Below are 17,667 nucleotides of genomic sequence, written 5' to 3' on the forward strand. Positions count from 1 at the left end.
AATAACGATCCCTCCAGCTTTGATCCTTCATGTTGGCTTGATGGTTTTGTGAACAAGCTATGCCCTCCATGGGTCCCCAGTCAAGAGGAGGCTTCTGCATTTGCTGCCACTTTGGCTTCTCCAGATCGTATGAATGACCCATTCTCGTTCTCAGAACTGGTCCTAGTTTTGGACCACCTTAAGGACTCCTCCCCAGGAGTAGATGGAATACCATATTCCTTCTTGAAAAATGCGAGGACTTCTGCTAAGATGACATTTTTAGAAATTATTAACTCCATATTCCTCTCAGGGTGTCCTCCGGAGGAATGGAAGACAGACTCTTCCAACTATCGTCCCATTGCTTTATCCTCTACCCTAGCGAAAATCATGGAGCATCTTATTAAAAATCGGTTGGAGTGGCTCTTGGAAAATAGAGATATTTTAGCTAAAAGCCAGTTTGGTTTTAGGAAGGGTAGCGGCACTATGGATAGCATAAGCCTCCTGGTCTCTGATATTCGCCTGGCCTTCTCAAAGAATGAGTCTCTGATTGGTGTTTTCTTGGATATTTCCGCTGCTTATGATTGTGTGATTCTTCCCCTGCTCAGGCAAAAAATGCATCAGCTGAGCATCCCGGTAAGATTGACCAATTTCATTTTTAATCTCTTCTCGTGTAGGACATGCTTGTTTCGTTTCCAAGGAAACTTTGTCGCATCAAGAACCGTCTGGAAGGGCCTTCCGCAAGGATCTGTTCTCAGTCCTTTGCTGTACAATATTTATACGTATGATCTGGAGAGATCAGTGAACAGTTTTTGTAGTATCCTCCAATATGCTGATGATCTGACTATGTATGCCCACGGCTCGTCACTGGATGACATCGGTTTCCGTCTGAATACTGCTTTACAGTACTTAGGCGATTGGCTAACTGACCATGGTCTTTCTTTGTCTGCCCCTAAAAGTGGTGTAGTGGTTTTTTCCCGGAAAAAAATTACCCCACAAGTTCCACTCAATATCCTAGACCAGCGTATAACAATCTTTGACAATTTCAAATTTCTGGGGCTCATACTAGATTCCAAATTGACGGGCGTCCCTCATTTAAACTTTATTGCCAAAAAGTGTGAGACTAACATTAATATTCTCCGCTCCCTGTCAGGCACTTGGTGGGGTTCCCACCCATTCTGTCAAAAAATACTGTACAATGCCATAATCCGTAGTCACTTTGACTACGGCTCGTTTTTATTGGAACCGTGTCATAAAACTGCCCTCAATTTGTGGGATAAAATCCAATCAAAGTGTCTCCGTCTCATCATTGGAGCCATGAAGTCTACACCAATAAATGCTCTCCAGGTTGAGTGTGTGGAACCCCCTCTCTTTTTAAGAAGGCAGTTTCTCGCTGATAGATTTTTGTACAAGGTGGCGCAACTATCTCCTCACCCTCTTCTGGCCAAGCTTCACGAACTGTCTGATCTAACTAGATCTTCTAAATATTGGCAAATGAAAGATATACCCTGCATTCTTAAAAGTTACCACAAATTTATCAAAATCAATTCTCCCGTTTTCCAATGCGCTAAAAATCCCCTTTTTTCTTGTCTTTATGATGTAATAATATTTAAACCTGAGATAATCTTGGACTTTGGTATTTACAAAGATTCCCCTGCTGCAGACAGACAGTTTAATAAGGCCTTGGCCAAGGACTGGCAGGGCTGGTTGACTATGTATACGGATGCTTCCAAGCTGGCTGCTGATGGTTGTGTCGGTGCGGCTGTATGGATCCCAAAATATGAAATTATTCTGAACTGTAAATGCCCATCTCAGGCATCAATATTCACAGGAGAATCTACTGCCCTACTTGAAGCTCTCAGTTATGTTGAATCTCACAAACTGAACAAAAGTATAATTTTTTCAGACTCAAAAAGCTGTTTACAGGCTATTCTGGCAAACCAATTTGTTGCTAAAAGTAAATTCCATAATATCCTGAAGATCAAGGAGGTCTTGTATCAATGCCATAGTAATAACATTCAGGTTGTATTGGCGTGGATTCCAGGTCATAGCGGGATCCAAGGCAATGAAACCGTAGACATATTGGCGAAAAACGCTATCCAAACAGGTTACCTTAATCATTATAGGTCATTTACCTATGACCTCCTGCCTTTAGCTACCAATGATATGTTTTCCTCATGGAGCAATGAGTGGAATAAAATCAAGCTTATCAAGGGCAAGTACTATGCTGACATCCAAATAAGTATCCCCAAAAAACCTTGGTTTTCTAACCTTAAAGGATTCAGTAAATCTGTAACTTCTACGATATGCCGACTTCGCCTTGGTCATGCCTGCACCCCGGTCCATCTGGCAAAACTTAGAATACGGGATAACTCAATTTGTGAATGTGGCCTAGATGAAGGTACCCCAGACCATATATTTTTCAGCTGCCCTTCCAGAACTTGTTCCATCTACGATAGTCTTCCACCGTCCATTCCGCGTCCCGTAAATTTCCAGTTTCTGCTATATGTCTTTTCAAATCCCCTACTGAAATTAATTACTGATTTTATTAGTATTAACAAACTTAAATTATAACACTATTTATTTTTATTTTATTTATATCATTAATGGTGATGGTACCTATATTGTGTCGTTTTTTATTGTTTCAGAATTGGAATAGACTAAAGAGCAGTGTTAAATGTTTAAACATTGGAAAATAAATAAAAGTGTAGCTCCCATGACTGACTAGACATTGGCAAAATTCTAAAAGAGAAGCCATCCTTCTTTTTAAAAATAGAATAGAAGTTATTATGAATCCATATTGACATTTCCTGTACACAGTAAATCTGACATTGTTAGTATAATTCAATTATTTATTGGTTTCATTAATTACCTTGATGTGTATATATACACTATTCTGTATTATGACTTACTAGTGTACAATTATTTCTCATTATTTTTTAAACTGACGATCACTTTTCGAAGAGAAGTATAAAATGACATGTAATTAAATGTATTTATATGAAATTTGTAATGTTGAGAGCATTGACTTACAATTATATGGACGTCGGGTCCGCGCTAAAAAGTGTCCGAACTTATAGGGCGTTAAAATCGTATACAGAGCGTCATTCACGCTTTAGTCTTCGTTTGTTCGACTGACAGCGAAGCAATCAAAATTAGACAGTACTGCGATGACATTACAATTTAAATTCAACGTTTTAGCTTTTTCATATTCCTTTACATGTCACTACGTTTAAATAGGTTGACTTGGGATATTTTTTTCGTGGTTTTTGTATTAGACCCGTCGTTCATTTATTTGTAAGTCAATGGTTAAGAGAAATAAATTAAAACTAAAACCATTTTTCGAGCTCGAATAGGCTTGTCTCTCTAAGATAAAATTATGACAGAGTAGGCACCTGATATAAATATTGTTGGTCAGCTATAATATAAAAACAGACGTTTTAATGGGGTAGGCACAATAAATTGTGTCAGAAGTTTAGAAAGATAGTCGCCAAGGTCCGTTAGAGCAAAACTCTTAAGATGAAGAAACTTAAATTTATCGCGTTCTACCGCTGCGGTAATTGAGTTATTTTCATGCCGTAAATCTAAAACTTCAATGTTTTAAAGTTATAATAATGTTGCTTTTTTTTAAATTATCTTGAATTTATTATGTGCTTTTTATTGATAAACACGTTGTAGGTAATAATAAAAGAATTGCATTTGTGAACCTAAATTTATCTAAGTAATAACTACATGATGTAAAATATATTATAAAAGCTATATCATTTAATAAATAATTTCTCTTCGTTTGCGTAGTAAGAACAAAGTTTCCAAAGCCAGCAACGTATTTGATATCAAGTAGATTTCCTTACTCCAGCAAATATTTATAGACTGCTTTTACCACTTTCAATTAGGTGGACCATCTGACTGTTAGACAATATCAGTACTATTTATTATTGATGCAAATATCGTACAAACACAAAGAAGAATTCCCTCGAATGATTAGACTGGAACCAGCATCTGTTACCTCAACGTACGTATCATAAGAATGCACACGTTACAAAATATGTTGGTATGGGCGGTAGACAGGTTGAGGCAACAGACGTTTGTTTGAGTTCAATCGGAACGAGGAAATTTTCTTTGTATTTGTTCGATCTTTGTATTGATAATAATCACAAACCAATGGCGTATTTTCCCAAAAAATATCTCATGAATGTCATGGTAGTAAAAACATCATTATATTCAATATAATAAATACTGCAATATGGGTACCACTAAAAAAAAGATTGTGCAAATACTTACTTGTTCTTCGACATCAGCAACATCACGTCCATTGGTGATGCTGCTCCTCAGCGAGAGCGTGGTCTGCACTATCAGTGCCAAGATGGGTATGAAGGGGAGAAGCAGCAGTCGCCATAGCTGGCAGCGGCGGCTGCGGCACCAGCGGCGCAGGCGCACGCCGAGGCTTTGCTGCTTCTCTCCAGATTTATGGGGTGAAGCTGTAACAACGTTTAAAGAAATTAATTTTCTTACACTGGCGTTAGGCACGCGAGGTATTCAAGAAGAAATCAGTCAGCTGGATGGAGAAAGGGACGAGACAGTACAGCGGCGCATTACATGGATACAGTTGTATTTCTAGGTATAACGTTAGATGCTAAATTGCAATGGGGTCCCCATATAAGTAAGTTATCAAAACGGCTCGGCTCTGCAGTGTACGCGATTAAAAAAATAAGGAAACTTTCAGACGTCGAAACCGCTAGATTGGTTTACTTCAGCTACTTTCACAGTCTAATGACATACGGCATTTTGCTTTGGGGTAATGCCGCCGATATCAATAGAATCTTTGTCCTGCAGAAACGTGCAGTTAGGGCAATTTACAATCTGGGCCCCAAAGTATCTTTGAGAGATAAGTTTAAGGAAATTAACATTCTTACACTAGCCTCACAGTACATTTATGAGAATGTAATTTATGTTAAAATGAATAGTAATTTATTTATGAAAAATAGTGACAGACATAACATTAATACGAGGAATAGAAATAAACTAGCTTTTCTTGATAGTCGTCTTCACAAAGTCAAAAAATCATTTAAGGGGCAATGTATACGCTTCTATAACAAGATTCCGGTTGATATACAAAATTTGCCTTACACGAGGTTTAAAACTATAGTGAAACAAAAACTTTATACTAAAGGTTATTATACAACTTCTGCGTACTTGGATGACAAAAATCCGTGGTAGTAACCCGTTTAGCTCATGGAGGTAGTCTCGATCTCTGATGTTTCAAATAATAAAAAAAAAATATTGTAAATGTTATTTACAAAGAGCAACCCCTAGAGTTTCTTGCTCATTCTTCTCAGGGGAATCTGCCTTACGAATGAGCGGTAGAGTTTAATATTGTGACGATTTCAAGTGTAATAATGCTTACCTATGAAATAAAGATTATTTTGAATTTGAATTTGAATTTGAATAACTTCTCACGCCAGCCGATGTGGACTACCAAGAAGCGCAAACTCGCATATCTCGGCCACGACTTTCGACACGATAGGTACCAACTGCTTCAACTTATGAGTATGAGAACGATTCATGGCTACGCAAGGGAGTGAACCGGAGTCGCGTGCGCAAACGCCTTTGTCACTGAATATCATATTCGCAAAATATCATGTTCGCCAAACATGATATTCGCAAGACATCATGGTCACAAAATGTCATATTTGCAAGATACCACATTCTCAAGATATTACATTATTAAAACACCATATTCGCTAAACACTACATTCGCAAAACACAACATTCTAAGTACAGGTAGTAACAGCAGGTCTTACTTGCGACAGACAGAGGGCGAATTGTTTAATTCGGCCTTGGACGGGGACAAGTTTGCCATATTGACGGCCAACCTCCAGTAATGGAGAAGAAAACAATGGCGTTAAGAACTATATAGTGATTTGTTCATGAAAAATAGTGATAATATTAATACGAGGAACTACTGATTAGTTATTTACGGCTTTTGGAGTCCCGGTGCCCTTCGTCTGTACAAAATTTTATACAAAAAATTAATAGACTGTCTGGAATACCCATGGACCGACAGCTACTTTGCCCAACGCATTATCATACATTATCTTATTATTAAATGGGGAACGCTGCCAGCATCTTGGTACTTTCTAGTAGGAAATGAAACTATTTTCCGGATTTAAATCGCGTATATTTGTTTTTTCAAACAAACCGACGTTTCGGGCCCTTTACAGGTCCCATGGTCATGGTTGACTGAAAAGGGCCCGAAACGTCGGTTTGTTTGAAAAAACAAATATACGCGATTTAAATTCGGAAAAATAGTTTCATTTCCTATGTGTAATAATCGCGAAAACCTAAGAACTCGATATTTACTTTCTAGTATTTAAGCTTTTATTGTACATTACCTGTAGATTATGAAAATAAAATAATTTATCGATCACCATACGAGGAATAAAAATAAACTGGCCGTTCTTGATTGTCGCCTTCGTAAATTCCTAAAATCATTTAAGGGGGCGACGTTTATGTATCTGCAGCTTGATTTTGATTGTCTCTCCCGATTGGAAACTGCGTCTCTTCCGAGTCGAGGCGCATATTTGCTATTCACAACTGGCCGATGGGAAACTTTTGAAATTTCAAAGCGGAACAATACTTGATTTAACTCACAAATTAGAAAGATATAGTAGGAAAAATCAGGTTCATCTTCTCGCTCGGAAACCCATCTGATTTCGAGACTACCCGATCTGTTCCATTCCGATTTGAATTAAAATCAGAATGCTGTTCACATTTACGAGGTTTAAAACTATCATGAAACTAAAATTTAACGCAAACGGTTTAGCGTACAACATTTGCGTACTTGGATAGTAATAATTCACAAGAGTGACCAGTTCGGCTCTTCCAGGTTGTGTCTGTTTAAATAAATATTGTAAATGAGAAAATATGAATAAATGCCTCTTACTTCTCAATGGAATTCGTCTCACAAACAAGTAGCACGTTTTAATCAATTGGATGTTTTCCAATGCAAAAGCTTCTTATAAAATTAATTTAAATTTGGTATAAAATTTTGAACTATGTGTCATTTATTGTTAACGCAATCGGCCATTTTGTTACCAAAAATAAATAAAATTACATGAATGAATGAATAAATAAATAAAATATATAAATAAATAAAAAAATCCTTAAATGAGCTCGTAAAAAATCTGCTCCGAAGAGGTTATTAATGCTGTGTCTGGTAGATGCATTTGGGTGTGATTTGGATTGAGTGAGAGACGACGTAACAAATGCGATAAAATAAACTATAATGTATAATTGCACCTCGTAGCATCAGAAGTCACGATTTGTATTCTAACTGGCTGCTACGATGTATTGTATGTATACTACGACAACACTGTTGCAATATTTTGTAACAACAGTACAGTGGTGCTATTACGATAAAGAATTTCATTCCCTTTTCAAAAGAAATTATTTTGCGAAATATAATTATAACGTATACACACTGTGGCTTCTAATTTCAAAATTCGGATTTGTATTCTAACTGGTTGCTACGAAGTAGTGTATGTATACTACGACAACATTGATGTAATATTTCGTAACAACAGTACAGTGTTTTGTGATTTCATAACATCAAAAATATTTTGAGTGTTAATAAATCAAAGTATTTTATCCGTTTTTCAATAGAAATTATTTTACAAATCACATTTATAACGTATTAGGTTCAACTCACACTGGCGCAGAGTCGAAGCGTTGCGTCGCGTCCTGTTTTTCAACTGCAACGCCTGGCGACGTGCGTCGACGTGTTTCGTATTAGTGCGCCCGGATCACAGTGTGGTCGGCGTCTGATGCCTCACTGTGCCCAAGTAACGCGCGTCGACTCTGTGCGAGTGTGAGTTGAGCCTAAGATAAACTATGGCTTCTAATTCCGAAACTCGGAACTCATTTCCAGAAGTTTGATGTTGAACATGACGTTATCCTCGGTTTTACTTTAAGCAAGTAAAATTTTATAAACTAGTAAACGTCGTGAACTATCGAAACCTTGTAGCTGTAATAGAATAAAGGTAGATAGATTACTACTTTTAAAAAATAAATAATTGCGGTCAACTTCAAAGAAAAGAAACAGGAAAAAATAATGAAGCTCTCGTAAGATGAAGAACCTTGGAGAATAAAGTAGCCGTATTACAAATAAATGGTGAACAAAAGAAAAAGTTTTAGAAAAGTCAATGTCGAAGGCATAATTAAGTTTTCTTGGAAATTCAGGTCTCACGCCGTTATAATTGGAGGCAATGACCGTTCATACTAAACTTTCTTTGAGAAGAGTTTGAAAAGTATAATGAAAATCTAAACATTGATAATTACAGTTTTCTTGAAATTTCAAAAAGGCCAACATGTATTTTTTTATGATACACAGGGACGTGAAACCGAAGGGACGGACAAGTCGTGCGTCTGGTGGTAAGTGACACGCTTGACCTGAGTTGCAATGCCACTCAAAGTCTTTTAAAGGGTTTGTAGATCTAAGGGACACTGCCACTGCGCCCGTCACCCTGAGACATAAGTTGGCAAGTACTATGGGACAGGCATATGTGCCTGTAATGTCCAAAACCTTTACCCTTACTCACATTACTGCTTGGCGGCAGAAATAGGTAAGGTGGCAGTACATCCCTGGACGAACTCTTTCACAAGGAGCTCTATTACTCGTAAAAGAATTTAACCTTATTTTTTTATTATTTATAACCAAATATACAATCTGAGACAGTAGATATCATGATGTCGCTTGTGACACCGTAAAAAACAAAACGTATGTTGCAAAATGGGAAAATTTTTACAATTCACGATGAGTTTCTTTGCATTCAATTATTTATTTAAATCTTAACAAACATGGCAGCACTGTGAAAGAATTTTTATTATTAGAATTTTTCGAATTTTTATTTTATTATACTCTAAATATAATAGATAAAAACAAGGCGTAATATTCGATTTATTTATTTAACACTTACCAACATTTGATTATATTATTACAGCTTAGAACACCTTAGAACTAAATGTATTAAGCAGTCCCAGGTAAATACCACTTGCAATTAGTAAAAAGACTATAAAATTGACAACATAATTTAACATCAACTAAAAGGGAAAATCAATGACAATTAATAACAACGGCAGCAACTAAAACTAAAATAAAAATATAATAATGCATTTGGTTTACTACAAAAAAACCAAATGCATGCAAGAATAATATATACCTACCTACTAATATACCTACTTGTTGAGTAAATAAATTAACTGTAAGAAAAAAAAAGGGAAAACAAAAAATACATGTTTAATTAATTGGGTGTAAAACGGAACGTATCCTGCTAGGTGAGTCACTGTGAATATCAAATTTCATTTTGTGGTTGTCTATGTGTGTGTCCATGGCACCCGCGACACAGGGTTTCCCTAGTGCGGGGCTATGTTGAGTGTGTGCGTTATTTATTTATTTAATAATTCTGCTGGTATCGAGAGTAAGATATTTTCAGATGACATTTTCCTGTACACATCGCGGGTGAGATTTCGAAATCGAGAATTTGCAATGCCGCAGCATTCGAGAATCGACCACCTGGGAGTAATGATTAAAACAGTAATTCCGGAGTGTTATATTTTGCACACTTTAGTTTGCTAGACCCCTGAAAGTAAAATTTAAATTAATTCGTAGAATTGAGAAGGATGGTTATCTCAAATGAGGTTTTTTGCTGATACGAATGAAAACAATTTAATATCATTTGTAATCCAAAGGTCATTGGTTTAGGTATTGGGTACAAAATAAACTTTGTAATTAATGTTCTGTGATTTTAGTATTTTTTTGATTTTATACTGTTAGTAATTAAAATTGCTTTGTACCTTTTTTGTTATGCGATTCATTATCAGAGCGGTGTGTTTATTGAAATAAAGTTCTCTTTAAAAAACAAATTAAAATTCTTAAAAATGCTGTTTTGCTTTATGACGCTATTTTTCAATAGACCAAACGAAAATGATATATCTTTGTATAATCCATAATTTCATTTTTGGTAATATAATAAAATCAAGTACTTTAAACTGTAAAACATTTGATTTCAATATTTACTAATAATATCAATCAATCAGTGTGGCTCACTCCAGCATACTGTTCAGAATACTCAGACGTTTTTTTATAATATCAAGTGACGGAACGTACAAGTCGTGCGCCTGATGGTAAACTACACGCCTGTTCATACCAGTTGCGGTACCCCTCAGAGTTTTAAATCACAAAGATCACTGCAACTGCGCCCGTTACACAGAGACATAAGTTGACAAGTCCCATGTGCCTGTAATTTCACCAACATCATTACCTTACAAAACCGGAACACAATAATGCTGATATTACTGCTTGGTGGCAGCACTCCACTGCTACTAAGCAAACGACCAGAACTAATTTAGAAAAGCTCATTTGCCAAATTGGTCCTAACGATGGAAGTCTTTCCATATGTAGCCCGCAGTTCAAACCATTGGGTCACCGAGGTGACCATTTTAGCAAATTTTAATTCAAATAATCTATCCATAAAGCCTTTCCATCTACGTGTAAATCGTCGTTTTAATTTGTTTGAATAAACCATTATGCGAGATTAATAAAACATTGTTTAAGTAAAGTCAATGGAGCAGACATCTTTGATGGATTGACGCCTACGCCACATTTTATGCTTCGGTGTTTTTATCGAATGGTATAAAAAATCAGTGGATTTTTTTACTTCAATAAATAAATTATGAATAAATCGTAGACAGATTGTGGGATTCATCGATTCACTTCACTATTTTGCCTAGATCCGTTTAACCTCATTATTTGTTATTTAGTAGCAGTAGCTTCTTATAAAAGACGTCGTCCAGGAAAGTACTACCTATTTCTAATTAGTTTCAAATTAAGAATGTGTGAGTTTTGGCGACATCGGTTCTGTAATCGAGGCCTATGGCACTTCCATTGTTTCTTTTTCTTCTGTGTCATCCACGGGTCACCGTGCAAACCGTTGGGCGAGGGAGATTGTCATTAATGTAATGCGTAGGGAAGGTTTGAAGGTTTGAGGTTTGAAGTTGTAAGTAGTGAAGTTGTGAAATGGTTGTGAAGGAGCATAATTAAATCAAATAATTATTGCAATGTTCATTAATTTATAATATTTTAAGTAATTACCTGTTGTGTCCCGCATCTGCGGTGCTCCCATTGCAAGTTATTCTTCGTCGAAATCGTGTTACCATAAAGTGGCACGTACGTCGAAAATACATGTAATGGAAATAGCATCTGACTGATATATGTACACGGTTTACGGACACTTCGTATTCGAAATGATTGCCCCTTAAAAGTTTTATGATTTGTCGTAGATATTTTCATTCTTTATTGTGAATTTGAACTTTTATGTAAAAAAAAATCGTCTTATAATGTAATGGAAATGTAATGAGATATCATTCAAATTGTTTTTTTTTGTTTTCCCTGGATGAATTTTTGGTAACTTTTCTAAATTGTATTACCGAACTAAAAAAGCACGTTATATTTTTGCTAATTAAAATATCGAAATATGACGCTACCCAAACACTCCACTGCCCCCTGATTAGTTAAATTGGCCTAAAGATCTTGCAACCAGGTCAAAATCATTTATTTTTTAAATTTTCAAAATTGTTATAGGTATATAGTTGAATATGATAGACGAAATACTTTCATAGATTTCTCGTAGATGGCGCTACGGCTAAATAGTCGTTGAAAAACCACATACATAGATCCGACAACAAACATATAGAAAAATTCGTGAGGTCTGCTGGTTCGTTCTGTAGATTAGTTGGCATAGTGTCACACGTTTTGCTAGAAGACGCCGGTTCGAAACCGGCCGGATCGAAGGAATTTTTCCTATGAGTTCGATCTTTGTATTAATAATTATAACAAACTAGTGGAGAAATTTCATAAAAAAATAATTGAATATCAATGCAATACAAATTTAAAAGATTGGTTAAGATTTAACCGGCACTTTGCCACTTTTATTCTATCTTTTTCGTGTTTGTTTTGTGTTTGTTTGGCTTTCGTCTAAATATATAAAGAGGCTGTATGGTGATACCTTTGCCTATCCAAATAAATGTATCGCGGGTGCCATGGACACACACATAGATAACCACAAATTACACCCAAACTCACGAGAGAAACAAACGTAGGCCATACAAATATTTCTCTCGGCACGTGAATCGAACCTGGGACCACTGCGTGGCAGTCCGGCAAGGTGACCGTTCGGCTGCAAAGGCAGTTAAATATTGGTTGTGTTTCATAAATTTTTATTTATTCGTAGAAAAAGTATTGTATGCAATCATTACACAAGTAGGTCTTAAAACCTCGTACCTATTAAACAAAGTACTCGCATTAAAGAACCCTCATTAAACAACGATTGCATAAAATACTATTTACTATTTTACTATTTACATGTTAGAAATTATTTTTATTTAAATTTGTTGACAGTTATCATTTTGGATACACACTGAAAGCTCTGTAGTGCTCCTTTGAATACATTAACAGGTGTGGCTTGTGATAACTGGCTTATGGTAGCTTTTTATAGCCTTTTCAGAGCATTTTCAAATTCCCTGTCAGTACCAATGAAATTGCTTTCGGGGCAATATCGAAAACACTCAAACCAGAACCATACAAGAAAAGTTTGTTTCCCAAATTGGTTCCACAGGGAATGAAATTGGGTTATTTTTGGAAATGACAGTATTTTTTCTTTTATAGGAAATGAAACAATTTTTTTCGGACCTAAATCGTGAATATTTGTTTTTTCAAACAAACCAACGTTTCGGATTTTACAGGACACATCTGTCTGTAACGCGAAAACCCGACAATTTAAAAATCTTTTCATTTTTATACTTATACATCTTCAAAAGAAGTAAACACAGCTTACGTTAGAAAGTAAAAGAAACGATACCTTGGCAACTACTTGACAGACATCTACAAAGAAACATTAAAGAAAATTGCAGTGAAGATGTTCCTTGAAGCCGTAAAAATGGAAGGCAAGCGTAAACGAGTTAGTCAGTTTCTTGGAGTTGTTTGAAAATTCCTAACGTCGCTCGAGAATAGGTTACACTGGCTGAAAATGGACTGAAACGATGTATAGGTACAGTTAGGGGTAGATCAAGCGTAACACTCTGGACATTGGTTCTTGTCACAAACGGCACAGAGTTGAATTTAAATCTTTGTGTCTAGCTTGACATGCTCTTTAAAAATTCATTTACTTGAAATAAAGTCCACTTCTGTGCTAGTTTAATATAATAAAAAAATTTGTAGAATTACATTTATATGGCAAGCTTTATTGAACTCCGTGAACGGAAAGTAAGTGATAAGATAATGATTAGTGTATAATTAGCGGAGTAAATGGAAACTTCCCAAAAGAAGAAGGAGTTCTTCTTCCCGAAGTCTCAAGTTGGTTTTCCGAATAAACTGCATACGTGTATGAGATGAATTTAACAGCTATTGTTTAAGAACTCTGAGACTAGTGCAACTATTTACTAACTCCAGACCATTACAATATAAAAAGGGGAAGTTGGAAAGTGACGCCAGTGACGGAAAAGATGAGGAGTAATAAGTTGGCGGAGGGAAGAATGTCATGTGACGAAAAGAGTGTTAGGTATGTATGTGGAGGGATATAAGGGGAGAGGACGGCCAAAGGAAAGATGGATGGATTATGTGAAAGATGACATGGATAAGAAAGGTGTTGGAAATGACGGGTGATAGGGGGGGAGTGGAAGAAAAATACATGTTATGCCGACCCCACCTAGCGTGAGATAAGGGCAGAAAGAAGAAGGGTTCACTGCAATATAGTGTGACATCTACGCCGAAGTCTATGATTTATCACTATTGACAAATTGTTATTCCAGATATGCCAAAGGATGACAATGTGCCACAGCAGCGTAATATTTACAACATTATGTTTCGTTCAGTGCGTCTTTAGGCTAACTTGCTTTTCTACCAGGCTTTTCCAATGCCGTCGCCCAGTATTTGAAAAATAGTTAAAATATAACATACTGACATTTATTGTCATTTGTCTTTTTATTTTATAAGATCATTTATTTCAGAGAGTAACGTAACTTTTGAAGGGCTAGAAATGAAATGTACTCTTTGATTTGTCAGAATATTGCTATATTGAAAACAACTACGTAAATAAAAATATTGTCAAAATCGAACCATTCTATATAGTAGAAGTATGCGTAAACTGCGTAAGTGCTTGCCAGTACGTATGTACTGGCAATAAACAATGCTGGAGCACTGAAAAATTCTCTAGCTATGGAAAAATCACTACTACTATAAGTTGCTATAGTGTATTCTGATGAAGATGTGGTATCCATGGTTTATTATTTTCAATCGTCTCCTGATTTCGATCGAATGATTTATCTTTATTAATGTTCAGTTTTTTGTTTTTCGTGCAATCACCCTGTTTTGAATCAAGATTTTTTTAAAGAAATGTTTTACTGGTCGTTAGTTACTCAATCCTTATTATCAAATACTTCAAATAGACTTTGCAAATACCATTGATAGCTTACACTCGTGTGGCGAATTTAGCTGGTGCTCCACAGACTCGGCAAGATTTGTCTGTACATGCAATAGGAGATTCACTTGAAGTTTTCATAGCATTTCTTCGACCAGGTGAAGGACATGGATCCGTAACAATTGCTGAGTTCTTAGTACGCCGTTTAGCCAGTTTCTTACCGATAACCGGAGGGTCTTTGATCTTATCTTTATTAGTACAATTTACATCTGAAGATACGTCTTCAAGTATATTAACACATTGCCCAGAGTAATCGTCCAATTTGACAGTTGCTGTTGGTAGTTTAAACGGGGTTTTTGCTAACTTATTTACATTCGATTTCGATTTGTTATCAACTCTATTAACATCAGATGTCTTATTAACTTGAAGTTGAATATCTTGAAGTACTTTGAGGACTTCTTTCAGGACTTTAGTGTTGTCAGCTATTTTATCGTCTTGCTCTCGCATGAGTTCTTGCTGTTCAGCCATTTTAAAGTACCACTCGTTCATATTTTGATGCATGTCGATTACTCGGGTTTCAAGACTTACAATTACATCGACTAATTTATCATTGTTGAATAGTAGAGGTATTGGTGCTTTTTTAATTTTTTTCTGACATTCTTTATCGCTGTTCCGAGATCCCAATATAAATGGAGGAGCCATTTCTTATTTGACACCTTTAGTTATTTTACTTTTTACGATAAATTTATGCCAAATAGATATGAAAAAATAAAAATGTGTTACTGAATTTGTAATCGAAAATTACAAAACATTGCCAAGAAATTTACATTTTTAGATTGTCACCACTAGTCGAGACTTGTAATACCACAGCCACATAGATTTAACAAAATGTCTGTTGAATATTATGATAACTTTATGTCTCGAGATTTAGCAAATGAAGATAAAGTCTTCATCGTTTTTTTATTGCTTTAGTTAAACAATATATAAAATTATAATATATAAAAAACTAAACAATACTTATATAAAAATTTCTTAGTTCTGTTCTTCGTATTTACTGACTTCTTCTTGTTAAGTCAAAGATAAAAACCAATAAAGTAACAAACCAGTTAAACTCTGACTTCGTAAGCTGGCACCTACATTATATGCCCTATCTATTTATTGCCTTTAGCATGGATTTATTATCTTCACGGAAGCGGCTGGAGACATACTTTGAATAAGGGATCCGCAAGTACAATGGTTTTGAATCGGGTTGACCCTATTTCACCATGTTGTCTCTACATCGGCCATGTCTATATTTACTAACTTTTCACTACCTGTATATATGTAACTAATTCGTCGCAAATAGAACTATAAAATAATTCCGAAGTAAAGTAGACACTAACATGAAACGCTTATCTTACATTATGAGTCAATGGTCAATAAAATTGACTTGGAAGTTCCTGGAATCCCACATTGGTAAATTGCACTAATTTGGTAATACTAACACTATTGTTGCTGATATGCGCTTCTATAGTACTTTGAGTTGTAAGTTGTACGTTGAATGTACAAAAATATAGCGGATATCGATTGCAGTTTATGTTATGTCTAGAATTTGACATAGGCTTAAGCCTATGCATTGAAATGTGTCATGCCTTTGCATCATACATTGAAATGCAACGAGGGTCATCGCATGTGACATCATATGAGAACGAGGCAAATATGGTAAAATCTTGACAAAAAATTTGAGCTTGATATAGATATTGTTTTGGTAACCGAGGATCATAATGATGTGAATGTGGACAGGGAGTGCAGGGCATTGTCAGTTCGGGCGAATAAGTTGATTCGGAGGTTTGCTAAATGTAAAAATACAGTGAAGATAATATTTTCTTTGAACATCATCGTACAATGCTCTGCGGGTCCAATTTAATAATGCAGTCACAATTGCGGCTCTAGTAGCAGCTTTAGTCGCAGTAGAGATCCTCGTGAAAGAATTCATCCAGTGAAGTACTGTCACCTTATTGTCTATTTCTGCCACTAAGATACATGACATGAGATATGTAACTTATGTCTCAGGCTGACGGGCAGTAGTAGTGCCCCTCAGATCTTTGCGTTAAAAAGCTCTTAGTGGCACTGCAATTGCTATAGAAAGGCGTTTTGCTTACCACCAGGTGCACGACTTGTTAGTTCTGTCAATTGGTGTTATGAAAAATAAAAATGCTCCCGCGCTGTTGCAGCGCTTCGGGCGTGTTCGCTGACGCACGCGTCGACGGTTTTGACGCAGTCTGGCGAAAGAAAACTGCCTCGCTGTTGAACAGAATGCGCGGGAGCTGTAACGGCGTAGCTGATAGGCCTGATTGCCCGATGATGTGTCGCACAGAGGCCAATTTCATTGTCAATTATTAAGTATTAATCTAGAATAAGCTCTACTGACATTAAAATGGACCTTAAATGTTCTCTGAAATAAATAAATTATTATAATTATCAAAGAAATCGTATTGATAGATGGCGTTACGACAAAGAAGTTGTTTAAAATTAAAAACAGTAATGTGTAACAAGCACATAGATAAAAATTGTAAGTTCCGCTACTTCGTTCCGTGGCTTAGTTGGCATAGCATCTGACACGGTTTGCTGGAAGACGTTGGTTCTAATTCAGCCGGATAGAATAATTTTGTTCTTAGTGTTTCTTTGTATTAATAATTATAACAAACCAGTGGAGTAATTTAACAAAAATAATTGAATATCAAGGTAGTCAAACATTGTGGCATTCAACACATTTAAATATTATTTTTATTATTATTTGACACAGAACACAACGTTGCGATTATTTACATTCAGCTATTTCAATCTAAACAAACTTGACAACTCTAGAACTGAGTGCAATTTTCTTTTATCGATTAAGCTTTGACTATAGTCCATAAAATTTCACTGCCCATTGAGAGTTGACACTAACTCAGCTCAAATTCAAATTTTTGTCGTTCTAATACGGTTCATTTTTCCTTGGGTCTAGCGGAAGGGATTTCAGAATTTATTTCTTACTAACGAAATTGAAGTCAAAAAGTGGTGTATATGTAAAGTGCGTATTCAATATAGTGATTTTCTTGTAAGATTTCGAGGTAACTTTGTGTTTGTTTTTCTATCGTGAAAATTTTTAGGAACCGTCCTTTCACGCCGTATGTGTCACTGTACCTAATCACCATTGACTTACAAATAAATGGACGACGGGTCTAATATAAAAACCACG

At 35.9% G+C, this 17,667-nt stretch overlaps 1 protein-coding gene across 1 annotated transcript in view; it reads right to left on the bottom strand.

The window, feature by feature from the left end:
- Window positions 1-17,667, bottom strand: part of LOC113235629 — a 180,149-nt gene that overhangs the window by 157,081 nt on the left and 5,401 nt on the right. The window contains exon 2 of the mRNA XM_026471411.1: window positions 4,258-4,454. Within this exon, the coding sequence (XP_026327196.1) occupies window positions 4,258-4,454 (197 nt within the window). The remainder of the gene's footprint in view (window positions 1-4,257; window positions 4,455-17,667) is intronic.

The sequence above is a fragment of the Hyposmocoma kahamanoa genome, unplaced genomic scaffold, assembly GCF_003589595.1.
Source record: "Hyposmocoma kahamanoa isolate Upper Pololo Valley unplaced genomic scaffold, ASM358959v1 88, whole genome shotgun sequence".
In the NCBI taxonomy this organism is placed as follows: domain Eukaryota; kingdom Metazoa; phylum Arthropoda; class Insecta; order Lepidoptera; family Cosmopterigidae; genus Hyposmocoma; species Hyposmocoma kahamanoa.